The sequence below is a fragment of the Aegilops tauschii genome, chromosome 5, assembly GCF_002575655.3.
Source record: "Aegilops tauschii subsp. strangulata cultivar AL8/78 chromosome 5, Aet v6.0, whole genome shotgun sequence".
NCBI classification, from domain to species: Eukaryota; Viridiplantae; Streptophyta; class Magnoliopsida; order Poales; family Poaceae; genus Aegilops; species Aegilops tauschii.
This window is the reverse complement of record NC_053039.3, coordinates 539,406,933-539,420,023: the sequence shown is the minus strand read 5'-3', so window position 1 is coordinate 539,420,023 and position 13,091 is coordinate 539,406,933. Positions and strand designations below refer to the sequence as shown.

The 13,091-nt window shown below is 51.2% G+C and overlaps 1 protein-coding gene across 1 annotated transcript; it reads left to right on the top strand.

Moving 5' to 3' along the window:
- Positions 1-7,923: 7,923 nt before the first annotated feature.
- On the top strand, positions 7,924-11,786 carry LOC109739803 (APETALA2-like protein 2). The gene is made up of 10 exons (XM_020298846.4): positions 7,924-8,661; positions 8,753-8,778; positions 8,881-8,911; positions 9,008-9,095; positions 9,223-9,368; positions 9,892-9,936; positions 10,029-10,132; positions 10,216-10,358; positions 10,530-10,646; positions 11,263-11,786. The coding sequence occupies exons 1-10, from the start codon at positions 8,249-8,251 to the stop codon at positions 11,500-11,502; spliced, it is 1,353 nt and encodes a 450-aa protein (XP_020154435.1). The 5' UTR covers positions 7,924-8,248; the 3' UTR covers positions 11,503-11,786.
- Positions 11,787-13,091: the final 1,305 nt, after the last annotated feature.

Genomic DNA, 13,091 nt, shown 5'->3' with positions numbered 1-13,091 from the left:
ATCTCGTGGATATGATGCTCATTTGTGAGGAGGCGCGTCATGCTCAGACGCAACCACTTGATGTCTCACATATCATGTGGTGCGAGCTACGGTTTGCGGTGTTCACCCGTAAGGTACCCATCTATGGACCTTACCTGTTTCTCTTGATCATGAAGACTTGGGAGAAGCTCTATCCCGATGATGAGTTTGTTGCCCCCGACTGGATTCGTCATGAGCCCATCAAGCTCCGCATCAAGAGCCAGTGGGATAACGCCACTACCCGTGCTGAGGCAGCGGCTGCTCAGATGGATGTGGATGAGGATGAGATCGAGGAGGAGGACGCTGATGAGGACAGCTCTGCCGGCTACTCGCGTTCATCTTCTGAGCCTTCTTGGGCTAAGAAGCTGAAGAACAAGATGAAGGCTCTGTTCTGCATGCAGGCCAAGGGCCAGTACATGTCTCATGTTGCTCAGAAGGAGAGTCACCGTCGCGACAAGAGGATCTTGAGGACGTTTGGCGAGGAGATATCAAGCGGGTCCGAGAAGCACATCACCCGAGAGGCAGAATGGATTGCGAAACAGGGCTACCAGTGGACTGAATCTGAGGAGGAGAAGGAGGAGACTATTCCCGCTGCCGAGACAGATGAGGAGCACGACGAGTGATCGCTTCGGCCTGAGCTACCACATGTGTCGTAGGTGTCCTCTCTGCCTTTTTTGGTGTCTCGATGCCAAAGAGGGAAAGAGTGTAGGATTTGCGAGTCTTGTGTCGTGTTGTTTCGCTGCCGCTTTGCTTTTGTTCTATTGAACCTCGTTTGCTTTGGTTTGGTTTGTGCTCATAAGACCAAAGTCTCTTTCATATGGTGTAAGACATATGCACTCTAGCGTATTTTATTATCTTTCATGCTTAGTAGCCCGTGAGCCTATGCTATCTTGTGTATTTTTCGTTTTGCTCATAGTTATTATCTTGCCTGCTTGCTTAGTGTTAGTTTCATTATTGCAAGATATGCCTTGTCTATAAAATATAGCGGGAGTGTTGATCCTAGTATGTGTGTCGTGCAGTCCAAAGCACTTCTCTAGAATGCACACATCTAGGGGGAGCCCGTCTATATTTTATAGTTGGTGGGTTTGCCTATGTTTCATTTTATATCCCTATGTGCAAATCCCGTATTGTCATCAATCCACCAAAAAGGGGGAGATTGTAAGGGCATATTTATCCCTTAGTAGTTTTGGTGATTGATGACAATGCTTTTGCGGACTAATCGTGTGCATTGAGCATTTCAGATATATCATGTCTAAGCACAAGACGATTTGGTGCCCCTCAGAGCTTATTGAAGACGGCGTTTCTCTACATTTCTTTTCGGTGGATTTGAGTCATAGGAAAGCCGTACTATTAAGAGGGGGTCCGCGTTGGAAAGGTTTGGATGGAATCAACACGTACACGTCTGTTCCTTTTTGCACCACCTTTCCTTTGGCTCTTTGGAGCATCCACCGTCTCTCCGTGTCTCTGCAAAATGAAGGACTCCTAGTGTTGCTGAACTAAGGCATGCGGTAGTACTGCTCTCCGGAGCGGTAGTACTGCAGGTGCTCACGGTAGTACCGCTCCTTAGGAGCGGTAGTACCGTGGCCTCAGGCCAGGCGCAGCTGCTCGAGCGGTAGTAGGGGCGGATGTAATTTTTTACATCCGCGCCCTACGCGGTAGTACTGCTCCATGGGCGCGGTAGTACCATGGGCTCTGGCCAGGCACAGCAGCATGAGCGGAAGTAGGGGCAGATGTAATTTTTTACATCTGCGCCCTATGCGGTAGTACCGCTCCAGTCTTGCGGTAGTACCGTGTCGGATTTTTGCATAGATCAAAACTCAGCGGAAGTAGTCACGGATGTATTTTTATATGTCCGTGCCTCCCCAGCCTAGACTATTCCTGCCTTGCGGTAGTACCGCAAGGGGACGCGGTAGTACAGCTCCCTGCCTTAGCACATCAGGACTGGTCTTAGCCCCTGCCGTGCCAGCGGTAGTACCACAGTTCTCCGCGGTAGTACCGCGGGCCCTTGCGGTAGTACCGCGTGTCGCAGGCTGAGTTGGTGGATAACGGTTGGATTTGTTCTTCCACTATATAAGGGGAGTCTTCTTCTCCGAGTTGACCACATCTTCCACCCCCAAGCTCCATTATTGCTCTAAGCTCCATTTTCGCCCGATCTCCCTCCCTAGCCAATCAAACTTGTTGATTTTCTAGGGATTGGTTGAGAAGGCCCCGATCTACACTTCCACCAAGAGAAATTTGATTCCCCCCACTAATCCCTTGCGGATCTTGTTACTCTTGGGTGTTTGAGCACCCTAGACGGTTGAGGTCACCGCGGAGCCATATTCCATTGTGGTGAAGCTTCGTGGTGTCGTTGGGAGCCTCCAATTAAGTTGTGAAGATTGCCCCAACCTTGTTTGTAAAGGTCCGGTCGCCGCCTCCAAGGGCACCAATACTGGAATCATGGCATCTCGCATTGTGTGAGGGCGTGAGGAGAATACGGTGGCTCTAGTGGCTTCTTGGGGAACATTGTGCCTCCACACCGCTCCAACGGAGACGTACTTCCCTTCAAAAGGAAGGAACTTCGGTAACACATCCTCGTCTTCATCGGCTCCACTCTTGGTTATCTCGTACCTTTACTTGTGCAAGCTTAGATTGTGTTGTATCCCTTGCTTGCTTATGTGCTCGTTGTTGTTGCATCATATAGGTTGCTCACCTAGTTGCATATCTAGACAACCTACTTTGATGCAAAGTTTAAATTGGTAAAGAAAAGTTAAAAATTGTTAGTTGCCTATTCACCCCCCCCCCCCCTCTAGTCAACTATATCGATCCTTTCACCAGGCGTGACCCTGAGCAGCGTGGGACAACCCCTCAAAAGTCGAGCCGAATAACCACACGCCTCGTATCAAAACCTCAAATCTATGCACATCGATCATACACATGAATACCGCACATAAATAACATTTGTTCGTAGCAAAAATACATTGTTTGAACATAAAATTTAGTTGAAGTGCACAATTCAAACACTAAACTCTTTCCACTATTGGTCCATATATGGTCGACCAGATCATTGAGTAGTTGCACATGCACCTGTTGATCTCAAAGATTCTGATGCATCTCCAAAAAAATTCAGGATATGGTCTGCATCTTGTTCCGAAATGTGGACTTGTACTCCAGACTTCTCGAAATCATGGGTTCAGGCCGCCCCTTCACACTCGTTCTCGATAATCATATTGGAAAAAATGACACAACATGTCACCAGCTGTCACAAAGTCTCTTATTGCCACATCATTGCAGTTCAACGGACAATACACCGATGAGCTTGGAGCACTCCAAATTTCCTCTCCATATCCTTCCTAGTTGCTTCTTGCATTATTAAAAAGTGGCTTTGTTTGCTGTCATGGGGATCGTATATGGTCTTCACAAACGCACCCACCAACGATAGATGCCATCGACAAGGGAGTACTCCCTCCGTCCACGAATAAATGTACATTTGGCACTTAAAATTTGTCCACAAAAGAGTGTACTTCTATATTCTGAATGCACTTTAAAGTAGAAAAAAAATGCTTCTCTCTCATCACACGGTAACCAGGACCAATAGCATTGCACACATGGTCTCCTCACTTTCTACATACACTTAGCTCATTGGGGGTGGGGTAATTAAAGAGGAGAGAGATGGTGGCTTGGACCTTTCCATGCATTTTTTTACTCAACTTCATAATCTGTCCTAAAATTTCTATATGCACACTTATTCGTGGACGGAGGGAGTATCCCATATTGTAGTTGTGCCTGTTGACGGTGTAGTTACACGACAATGCTTTCCCATCACAAAGTCTCTTGAACAACGGTGATTGATCGAGCACACTGATGTCGTTGTGAGAACCAGACATGCCAAAGAAACATGCCAAATCCACAAGTCTCTTGATGCCAATGCTTCTACTATGATCGTGGGCTCTTTGGTGTGACTTAGGTACATCGCACACAAATCTTTGGGGGCAGTTTTTCATTGCCAATGTATACAATCGAGTGAACCGGAAATATCTTGAAAACCTCTTGCCGCTTCAATAGTCATAAAACTTTCTATATCTTGCACAATTGGTTTTCTCGGATACCCCACTCCAAACACTTCACCACACCGCGGGTAAATCTCACAGTGGTATCAAGGCATGTGCTCTCCCCACATCTGTACCATCTCACTGGCGGCATCAGCGGTGGTACCTAATGCAAGCTCGGTGCAGCCAAGCATTTCTGCAAAGGAAAGAATGAGAGTTTTCCACAACAATCCTCCTTAAGCCTAAAGTAAGGATTTTTTTTAATATGTTTTCAATAAATCCAAAACATGTATACCTTAATTCAGAAATTGCGAACGACGGGGTCATAGAACTGCAATTTTCTGAATTAGGGTATACACTTTCGGGATTTGTTAAAAATATATTAAAAAACATGAAGTAGGGATCATGTGCCTTCACTCCCTCCACCATGTGCAAGACAAGGGTTTGCGCATACGAAAGCGTCGACGAAAAAATCTATTATGAAATGCTGATCCGAGCTGGAAGTAGTCCTCATAGAGAAGTCGTGCGCCTGCGACACTATCCGGTTTGCAGCTCTGCTCCCTTTGACCGAACCCTTGAAGTTCAAAATGTGCTCCACTTTCCTCTCCATTTCCTCATGGAATCATCATCATCTCAACATTTTCGTCGCCCGAATCCAACGAATCGAAGAAGTCATTTTGGATTAATTCATCAAGCTTCTTGTGTTGGTACTCCTCATATGATGAACCCTCAGAATCCATCGTTTTGCCTACAAAAAAAACGACTCGAACAATTTGTCGAACACATAAAGGGCATTGTGTAATCCGAGAAGAGTTGGATGTACCGCAGCGGCGTCCGGGGCGGCCAAACTGGCGGGGAGGAGTTTTATGGCGGTTGTGGTGGCGCTCAGGGGTTGGGAGGGCGACTAAGCTAGGGTGACGACAGAGCTAGGGGAGGGCCGACGCAGACGAGGGAGAAGAGAGGACACAAAAAGGACTGGTTCGGCTAAGGTCTGCCGGATCCGACACGGCGGACGTGCCCGAGCCTCCCTATATCCGCCCCCAAATATGAGGTGTACATGAGAGGTATCAGTCAGCCCAGACGTATGAGGCCGGTTCGAGGAGCCCGGCTAGGTCGCGATTTTGCGACCGATCACTGACCAGGTCGTCCGCCCGAATGTATGAAGGGCATTTGAGGAGCCCGGTTGTAGATGCTCTAGGATACTTGGTTTCAGTTGAATGCGATTGAAGAGGAAGTTGTCTTTATATTAAAAAGAAATATGGTAGTTGCATCTCGTCATATTCTATGAACAATCATGTTTCTTATGAAGTTTTGCACAACTATCACGCCATAGCATGACCGACACATAACTATAGGACACTTTTTTCAAAAGCTCGATACTTCTTTCAAAAGCTCATATAGTAGTAAACACGAGCAAGTCTTAACCAGCAACCAGCATGAAGCGCGCGCGGGTGTAATAAATCTCCGTTTTATTAGTTAAACCATCTCCTTTTCTCGTTCCATCTAACTCGGGATGAATGAAACCCGTCAAATCAAGCAAAAGCAATACTAGAACAGAACCATGTGCTCCAGTACGCAACAAGCGATGTCATCGCCACCAAAACAAATGGAAAAGAAACAAATGGAAAAGAAAAAGAAAAGAACGGTGCATCGTCTGGCTGGAAAAGCCAGTCACGTGCGGTGCGGTGCGCTCCACCTTCCCCTCCGACCCACCCGCAGCTCACCTCAAGCCGCACACGCAGGCCGGAGGGGTCGTTCGGCCCGGCACGCACCCCCGCCCCACGTCGCCTCACGCACCGGTGCAGCCCATTTACGGCGCTGTCGCGGCGTCGCCGTCCTCCGTCCGTCCATTCCGTCGGGTCCTGCCGTGTCCGTGCCGAGCCCCCAAGCGGTGCCGCGACCGCGACCGTACGCGACAAGCGACCCATCGCGTGAGCTTTTACCAGGATACATACGCGTACGGCGTACGTAGGTTTTGGCGCGGGTGGCGTAGGCGTTTCTACCTCGGGTGGTGGGGGATGCATTTGTGGAAAGGAACAACGTTGCCGATGGGGCGGACCGGCCGGTCGACCGGAACGGCACAGTGCCCCGGACAGGTACGCCTGTGGCTGCGTACCCGCGTGTGGGTCTCTCCGTCGAATAATTGCACCCTGCACCCGTCCCATTACACCCGGGCCCCGAACCTAGCCTGCAACCTCCAAGCCCAGTACCACCAGCACCGATGTGGTACATGCACGCATATGCACACATGAAAAAGAGCGGTGCACGAGGTACATACCGGCAGACGCTGCTGCGCGGACGGGTACGTACTAGGCTAGGATAGGTTGGTCCAGCTGCCGGCTCCCGCCTCGCCAACCGGCTCGCTCTCGTCGGCACGGCGCACGCACATGCCGTCACGTACCTTACCTGCGCCGTTGGCCCTTGGCGTTTGCGTAGCGGCGCTCCCGGCCGGCCGTGGTCAAGGGAGGCCTCGCAAGCCCAGATCGGGCGCGGCATGCATCCATGCATGCATGTGCCGCCGGAGCAAGCGCCGGTACGTAACGTATAGTACTATGTATATGTACGTACATATAGCGGCGCGGATTAATTAGAGTGTGATTAGACGGAGGGGCGTGCAGTGCACTTGGTAATGTAATGCGGTCCTGCGAGGAGCGATCTAATCGAGCATAGGACGTACGGCCGGGGGCTTATCTTACTCTCGCTAGGTGGCTAAATAACAACATGAGTTGATGGTGCCGGCCGTTAATAATTCCAACCAAAAGCTAATCGCCTGGTGCACACACCGTGGTCGACACTATCATGCCATGGGTCATGGGTGGTTCCTGGTTGATAATTGGTCAGTCAGTGGTTTTCTTTCTTCTTCTTTGGTTCAAGTTAACAAACATCAATTAATCGGCTTTTGGATCTCGGTCCACCCGTGTCTGTCGGTCAAATCAAATCTTAGGACAAAGTTGTGGTACCATTTGTTCTACAATAGGGCTGAATTAAGTAACTTTCTTCATTTATGAGTGTTCCTGCGTACGATGCATCATAAAGATTTTTTAGTACGTTTTTCTCGAGGAAAGGTTTTTTAGTACATTTTCTTGGAGGAAAGGTTTTTTTTAGTACGTTGTTGGTTAGCATCTGGTTGGATCGATGTGTCGATGACATGGTGTAAACAAAAACAATTTCATGACATCGAAGATCTGCTGCAAAGGTACGTCGACGTCCGTACTTTACCCTTTCTTTGCATTGGAAACATATTTATGTAGTACTTGGGCGGTTTTTATACTTGCATCTTCGAGAACGTCCAGAGTCTTCGGCATAACACCTTTCTAGTTGCAGGCCTGATTCGCACGAGGTGCTACTTGGTTGTTTTATATAAAATGATATAATACTATAATACCCTGTCTTGATGGGACTAAATTACTTAGCAAGTTGACACTTATTTATATTTAGCTTGAGGAACGTCCAACGTCTTCGGTGTAAGACCTTTCTAGCCGCATATCTGATTCAAACAAGATGGTACTTGATTCTATATAAAAACAAATGTATTATAATACTCATCTCCGCAACAATTAAATTACTCTGTAACTTGATATTTTATATCTTTAGTTTTGGCATCTAATACCAGACCAGACGTCGACATAGAAATGAGTTGCAATTTCAAGAGATAGAACACATGGTTTGTTCCAAACGCGAGCTCTAGATCGACCAAACTAGCAGCCTATATATTTCTGAGTCATTTTTACCTTTTGTAAAGAAAAAATGTTGAAGGCGGCTGTCCGGGCCAAAAAAAACCTCGGTTGATCCGCCTCGGAGGGCGACACGTGGCGTCCCCATCCGCGGGGTGTGTGGGCGTAGCGATTAGCGAAGCTCCGCTGCACAAAAATAGTTTACCTCTGATGCCCTTGGCCTCCCCGACGTCCCATCTCGCTTTCTTTCTCTCTCTCTTTCTCCCACTGGCCTGGCCCCCTCTCCTCGTCGTCCTCCAGTCCTCATCCCCCCGCCCCATGGCCACCACCACCACCGCCTCCTCCCCCTCCCCCTACCACTACTTCTACTCCCCCCGCCTCGCCCTCGCAGCCCGCGGCCGCCGCGCTCCCATGCCATAGACGCGACCCCACTCATCGGTCGAGGTCGGTCGCTCCGAGGCGAGCGGCGGCGGGAGAGGCGGTGGGTCAAGCGAGTTTCGGAGGCGCCCGGCGGGCCTCGGATCGGAGATGGTGCTGGATCTCAATGTCGAGTCGCCGGCGGACTCCGGCACGTCCAGCTCGTCCGTGCTCAACTCCGCGGACGCCGGCGGCGGCGGCGGCTTCCGGTTCGGCCTGCTCGGGAGCCCCGATGATGACGACTGCTCCGGCGAGCCGGCGCCGGTCGGGTCCGGGTTCGTGACGAGGCAGCTCTTCCCCGCGTCGCCGCCCGGTCACGCGGGCGCGCCCGGGATGATGACGGGGCAGCTGGCACCGGCGCCGCCGATGGCCCCCGTGTGGCAGCCGCGGCGCGCCGAGGAGCTCGTGATGGCGCAGCGGGTGGCGCCCGCGAAGAAGACGCGGCGGGGGCCGAGGTCGCGGAGCTCGCAGTACAGGGGCGTCACCTTCTACCGCAGGACCGGCCGGTGGGAGTCGCACATCTGGTTAGCCCTCTCATCTCCCTACTCATCCTCCATGACTATACTTACCAAATCATTAATCAATCGCTGGCCTTTGTCCGTCTAATTCCACCAGGGACTGCGGGAAGCAGGTCTACTTAGGTGAGCTCCACAAATCCCTGCTCAAGCTCCGATCTCCCCGGTGTCTAATTTCGATTATCTTAGCCATGTGTACTCGCAATTAACACTGGTTAATCTCTTCAGGTGGTTTCGACACTGCGCACGCGGCCGCAAGGTGAATTTATTAATTAATCAGGCCTTGTTTGAATCCCTTTTACCCCTATTTGACCACGAACTGTGTACTGAGATGAGACGGTCCGGCATGGCGCAGGGCCTACGATCGCGCGGCGATCAAGTTCCGGGGGCTGGAGGCCGACATCAACTTCAATCTGAGCGATTATGAGGAGGATTTGAAGCAGGTAATCATCTAAGCTGTAAGCTATAATCTGAGTAGAAGATTGTACTACCAAGTAGTGCGCCGGATAATATATCGGTGGTTTGTCCGATGGTTGATATCCGGTGGGTTGGGCTTGTGTTTTTTGCCAGATGAGGAACTGGACCAAGGAGGAGTTCGTGCACATCCTCCGCCGCCAGAGCACGGGGTTCGCCAGGGGGAGCTCCAAGTACCGCGGCGTCACGCTCCACAAGTGCGGCCGCTGGGAGGCAAGGATGGGCCAGCTGCTCGGCAAGAAGTAAGCAGGCACACACACAGCTCACGCACTAAAATTAATTCACTTCGTCGACATTATCATACTAGTTTCTTTAATCAAATGCCATATACAGTACAAGATTACGTTGAAATGAAATTCACAAGCTGTTCATGAACCTGACACTTATTAGTAGTAGATGTGACATGGCAGCTGTTCATGCTGTGGACGTTTAATGAGCCTGTCGTAGGTAATCAATCTTAGATGATATATTTTGAAACATAACCTTAGCTGATTTAGGGTAGGGTCATCAAGTTAATCCATGTTGTTAGTTGTTGGCGCGTCCTGTGTTGGTGCTGGTGAGACGTCCACTTCCCCCGACACTCGATTGCGGACATCTATTTGGAGCAACTGTTAGGTTCCACATGATCGTGTTGTCCAAAAAATAATAATCTAATCCAATCCGTGCACATTATGGTCCAGACCTGGAATTGTCACCCTACACACCCCCTATCTCCGTTGAGCTTTGATGTCATATACCTGATATCCACATTATCATCGCACGCAGGTACATATATCTTGGCCTCTTTGACAGCGAAGTTGAAGCTGCAAGGTACTGTGATTATCCCTGATCATTAACATGCGGACTCACAAAACTTCCTTAATTTCCGCTCACTGACTCTAGTGTCATGTTGGATTTGGTAGGGCGTACGACAGGGCGGCGATTCGCTTCAATGGGAGGGAAGCTGTGACTAACTTTGAGAGCAGCTCCTACAATGGGGATGCTCCACCCGACGCCGAAAATGAGGGTACTACTACAATCAGTCTCACCCGTCGATTTTCTCCAATCACACCAAGTCTTATCTCGTTGATATCGTTGTTGTTTTCATAGCAATTGTTGATGCTGATGCTCTTGACTTGGATCTACGGATGTCGCAACCTACCGCGCACGATCCCAAGCGGGACAACATCATCGCCGGCCTTCAGTTAACTTTTGATTCCCCTGAATCGTCAACCACAATGCTCTCTTCTCAGGTAAAGAAATTAATCATGTTTAGCACTAGCTAACTCAGTGGTCAGATTTGCTCCAATAGAAAATTTCCTGTTGGCCCAGTTGTGTCGGTGGATGAGATATTATTCATCCAGGTCGTCTGGCATATACTCCTCCTAAACTTACGATATTTGTGCCTTTTGATATCGCTGTAGCCAATGAGCTCATCTTCTTCCCAGTGGCCTGTGCATCAACATGGCACGGCAGTAGCACCTCAGCAGCACCAGCGTTTGTACCCATCTGCTTGTCATGGCTTCTACCCGAACGTACAGGTATCGTCACTACGAGAACGACCCCGTCCTCCTCCTCCTCCTCTGCTTGGTGCGCTGCTCCACCAGCTTACTGAAACTGTTGCTACTACTGCATAATGTTTCACAAGAAACTGTTAATAACATTTCACTTTTTGACAAGTTCATTCCTGAAATTAAGGTTTACATGTTTCTTTCCCTGGTAAAACTAATCATGCCTGCTCTCCTAAAAACATCTACAAGTACTAATCATTGACTGAGCTGAGCTGCTTGCTTTTTTGAAACGAAACGCAAGCTTTTTCATTGGCATCTCGTCTCATGGACAGAGCATGCTGTGTAGTAGTACCAGAGAACTTACTAGATGTGGGTGCTACTGTTTCCCCTGTGAGCTCTCCTGATTGATGGTTCCGTGAGCTTGCACCACCTTTCGAAAAAACTGCAGTGCGTCCTCCGGTTCTTACAGTCCCATCCGTCCTCCATGACACAGCTTTAGATGTAGCTTGCTTAGTTGTAGTAGTACCATGATCACATGGCGCAGCTTTATTCTTGGTGGACACTGTGCATTCACATGAAAGCAAGCTTTGCTGCGTGCATGCACGGCCATGACTTGACACTCTCTCTCGCGTTGTTGCCACTGCAGGTGCAGGTGCAGGTGCAGGAGAGGCCCATGGAGCCAAGGCCCCCTGAGCCGCCGTCGTGCTTCCCCAGCTGGGGGTGGCAAGCGCAAGCCATGCCGCCGGGCTCCTCCCACTCGCCGTTGCTTTACGCTGCAGCATCATCAGGATTCTCTACCGCCGCCGGCGCGCACCCCGCCCCGCCGCCGCCGCCGTCGTACCCGGATCACCACCGGTTCTACTTCCCCCGCCCGCCGGACAACTAGCTCTCTCTCTCTCTCTGCTTGCTCGGCCATGGACGGTGGCCGACGAGCTTGTGTGTGTTGGAGGTGCTCCCGCCTCGTCGGTAACAGTTGTTGTGAATTAATCGGAGAGAGACACACGTTGCTAGGCCATGTGTGAGTGTGACTGGCTGAGGCTGGTTTCTCTCCGCGTCGGCGTTGCCATGATCAGGATCACGGGCATCATGGCTGCTCGTTATTAGATTCTCATGTATCCATTGCTCACGTTTTCCAAACAGTTGAAAAAACTTGGAAATTGTTGATGGCAAGTTCATGCATGGATGGATCACACTGGTGCCCTTGCAGAAGAGCGGGGAAGCACAGTCTGTTGTTTTACCGTTGGTGCGCTAACCGTTGGGCTTTTCTGACCGAGGACGAGCGGCGATTGACAGGTGGGTCCCACCCGGACGCGACGGGTGGGCAGTGAGGAGGCAGCGAGCTACTGGGTGAGGTGAGTAGGCTGGGCTAGGCGGTCAGTGATTGTTCGTTGCCATCGTCCATTCTGGGAGCGACCTCTGATTGATGGGCCGTAACTGCGGCTGGAGTGGTAGCCAATCCCCTGGTGAGGTGAGTACTCAATCCCGCACAGTGAAGTGAAAGCCTTTGAGGCTGTTCGGGTGTGCCCTGCCCTCCCCTGACCTTGTGGCGCTAGCCAGCTATCTTTGCCACCCACCCACCCATCCATCCACAATAGCAAAGCTAGTATGTACTGTAGTACCAGTACTGTGCCAGTAGTAGGCTGTAGCCTGTAGGTGCGCGTGGGGGCGCTCTCGCTGTGGCCGGCCGTGCAGCACACCGCACTGGAGCAGAGCAGTGGAGCGGCCCAGCCGGAGCGGAGTGGCTTCTCGTCCGTTGCCCCCAATGGCGCCGCGCCGTGTGTGCAGTGCCGCGGCAGCGCCAGAGCATGCATCACTCCCTCCGCGGCGCCGCTGCATGCATCACTCCCTCCCACCCTCTTTTGGCGACCCGTGCGTGCTCTCCAGCGGTCCAGCCAGCCAGCCGCCTCGGTCGCCGCGAACTGCACTGTACTGCAGCTCCTACCTCTGCGACACAACATAGGTGGTGCCTGCCTGTGTCTGAGTAGATGGCCGGGAAGCCCATTGGGGCGGCGAGAACAGCTGTTCCTTTCCGGGTGGCGCTGTTCCAACTGCAGTCCCGGGGGACCCCCTGCCCCCCCTCCTTCGTTTGACCGGGCCTCTTTTTACTCCGTCCGGTGCGCGGTGGTTGGCCCGTTGGGGCTTCCTCCCTGTTTGTTTCCTTGCAAAATGCTCCAATGGGCGGTGGGCTGCCAGGCACACTTGCACGGGACCGGGCTGAAATGCTCGCAGTTCGTGGCGCTGGGCTTTTCTTTCTTGGACGAGTCTTGGCGTTGGTTGGTTGGACTTGTGGTGTGAGTGGTCCGGGGGCTACACGCTGCTGGCTGCTTGCTGCGTGTTGCTCTGCCCCCCGCAACAGCTGCTGCTACTGTGCCGCGCTCACCCCTCGCTGCAGACTGCAGTGCACGCACCGGCGCGGCATCTCTGTCTATCTATCCGTCTGTGTCGCCCACTGTTCTGGCATCGTTTCGCCTCGTT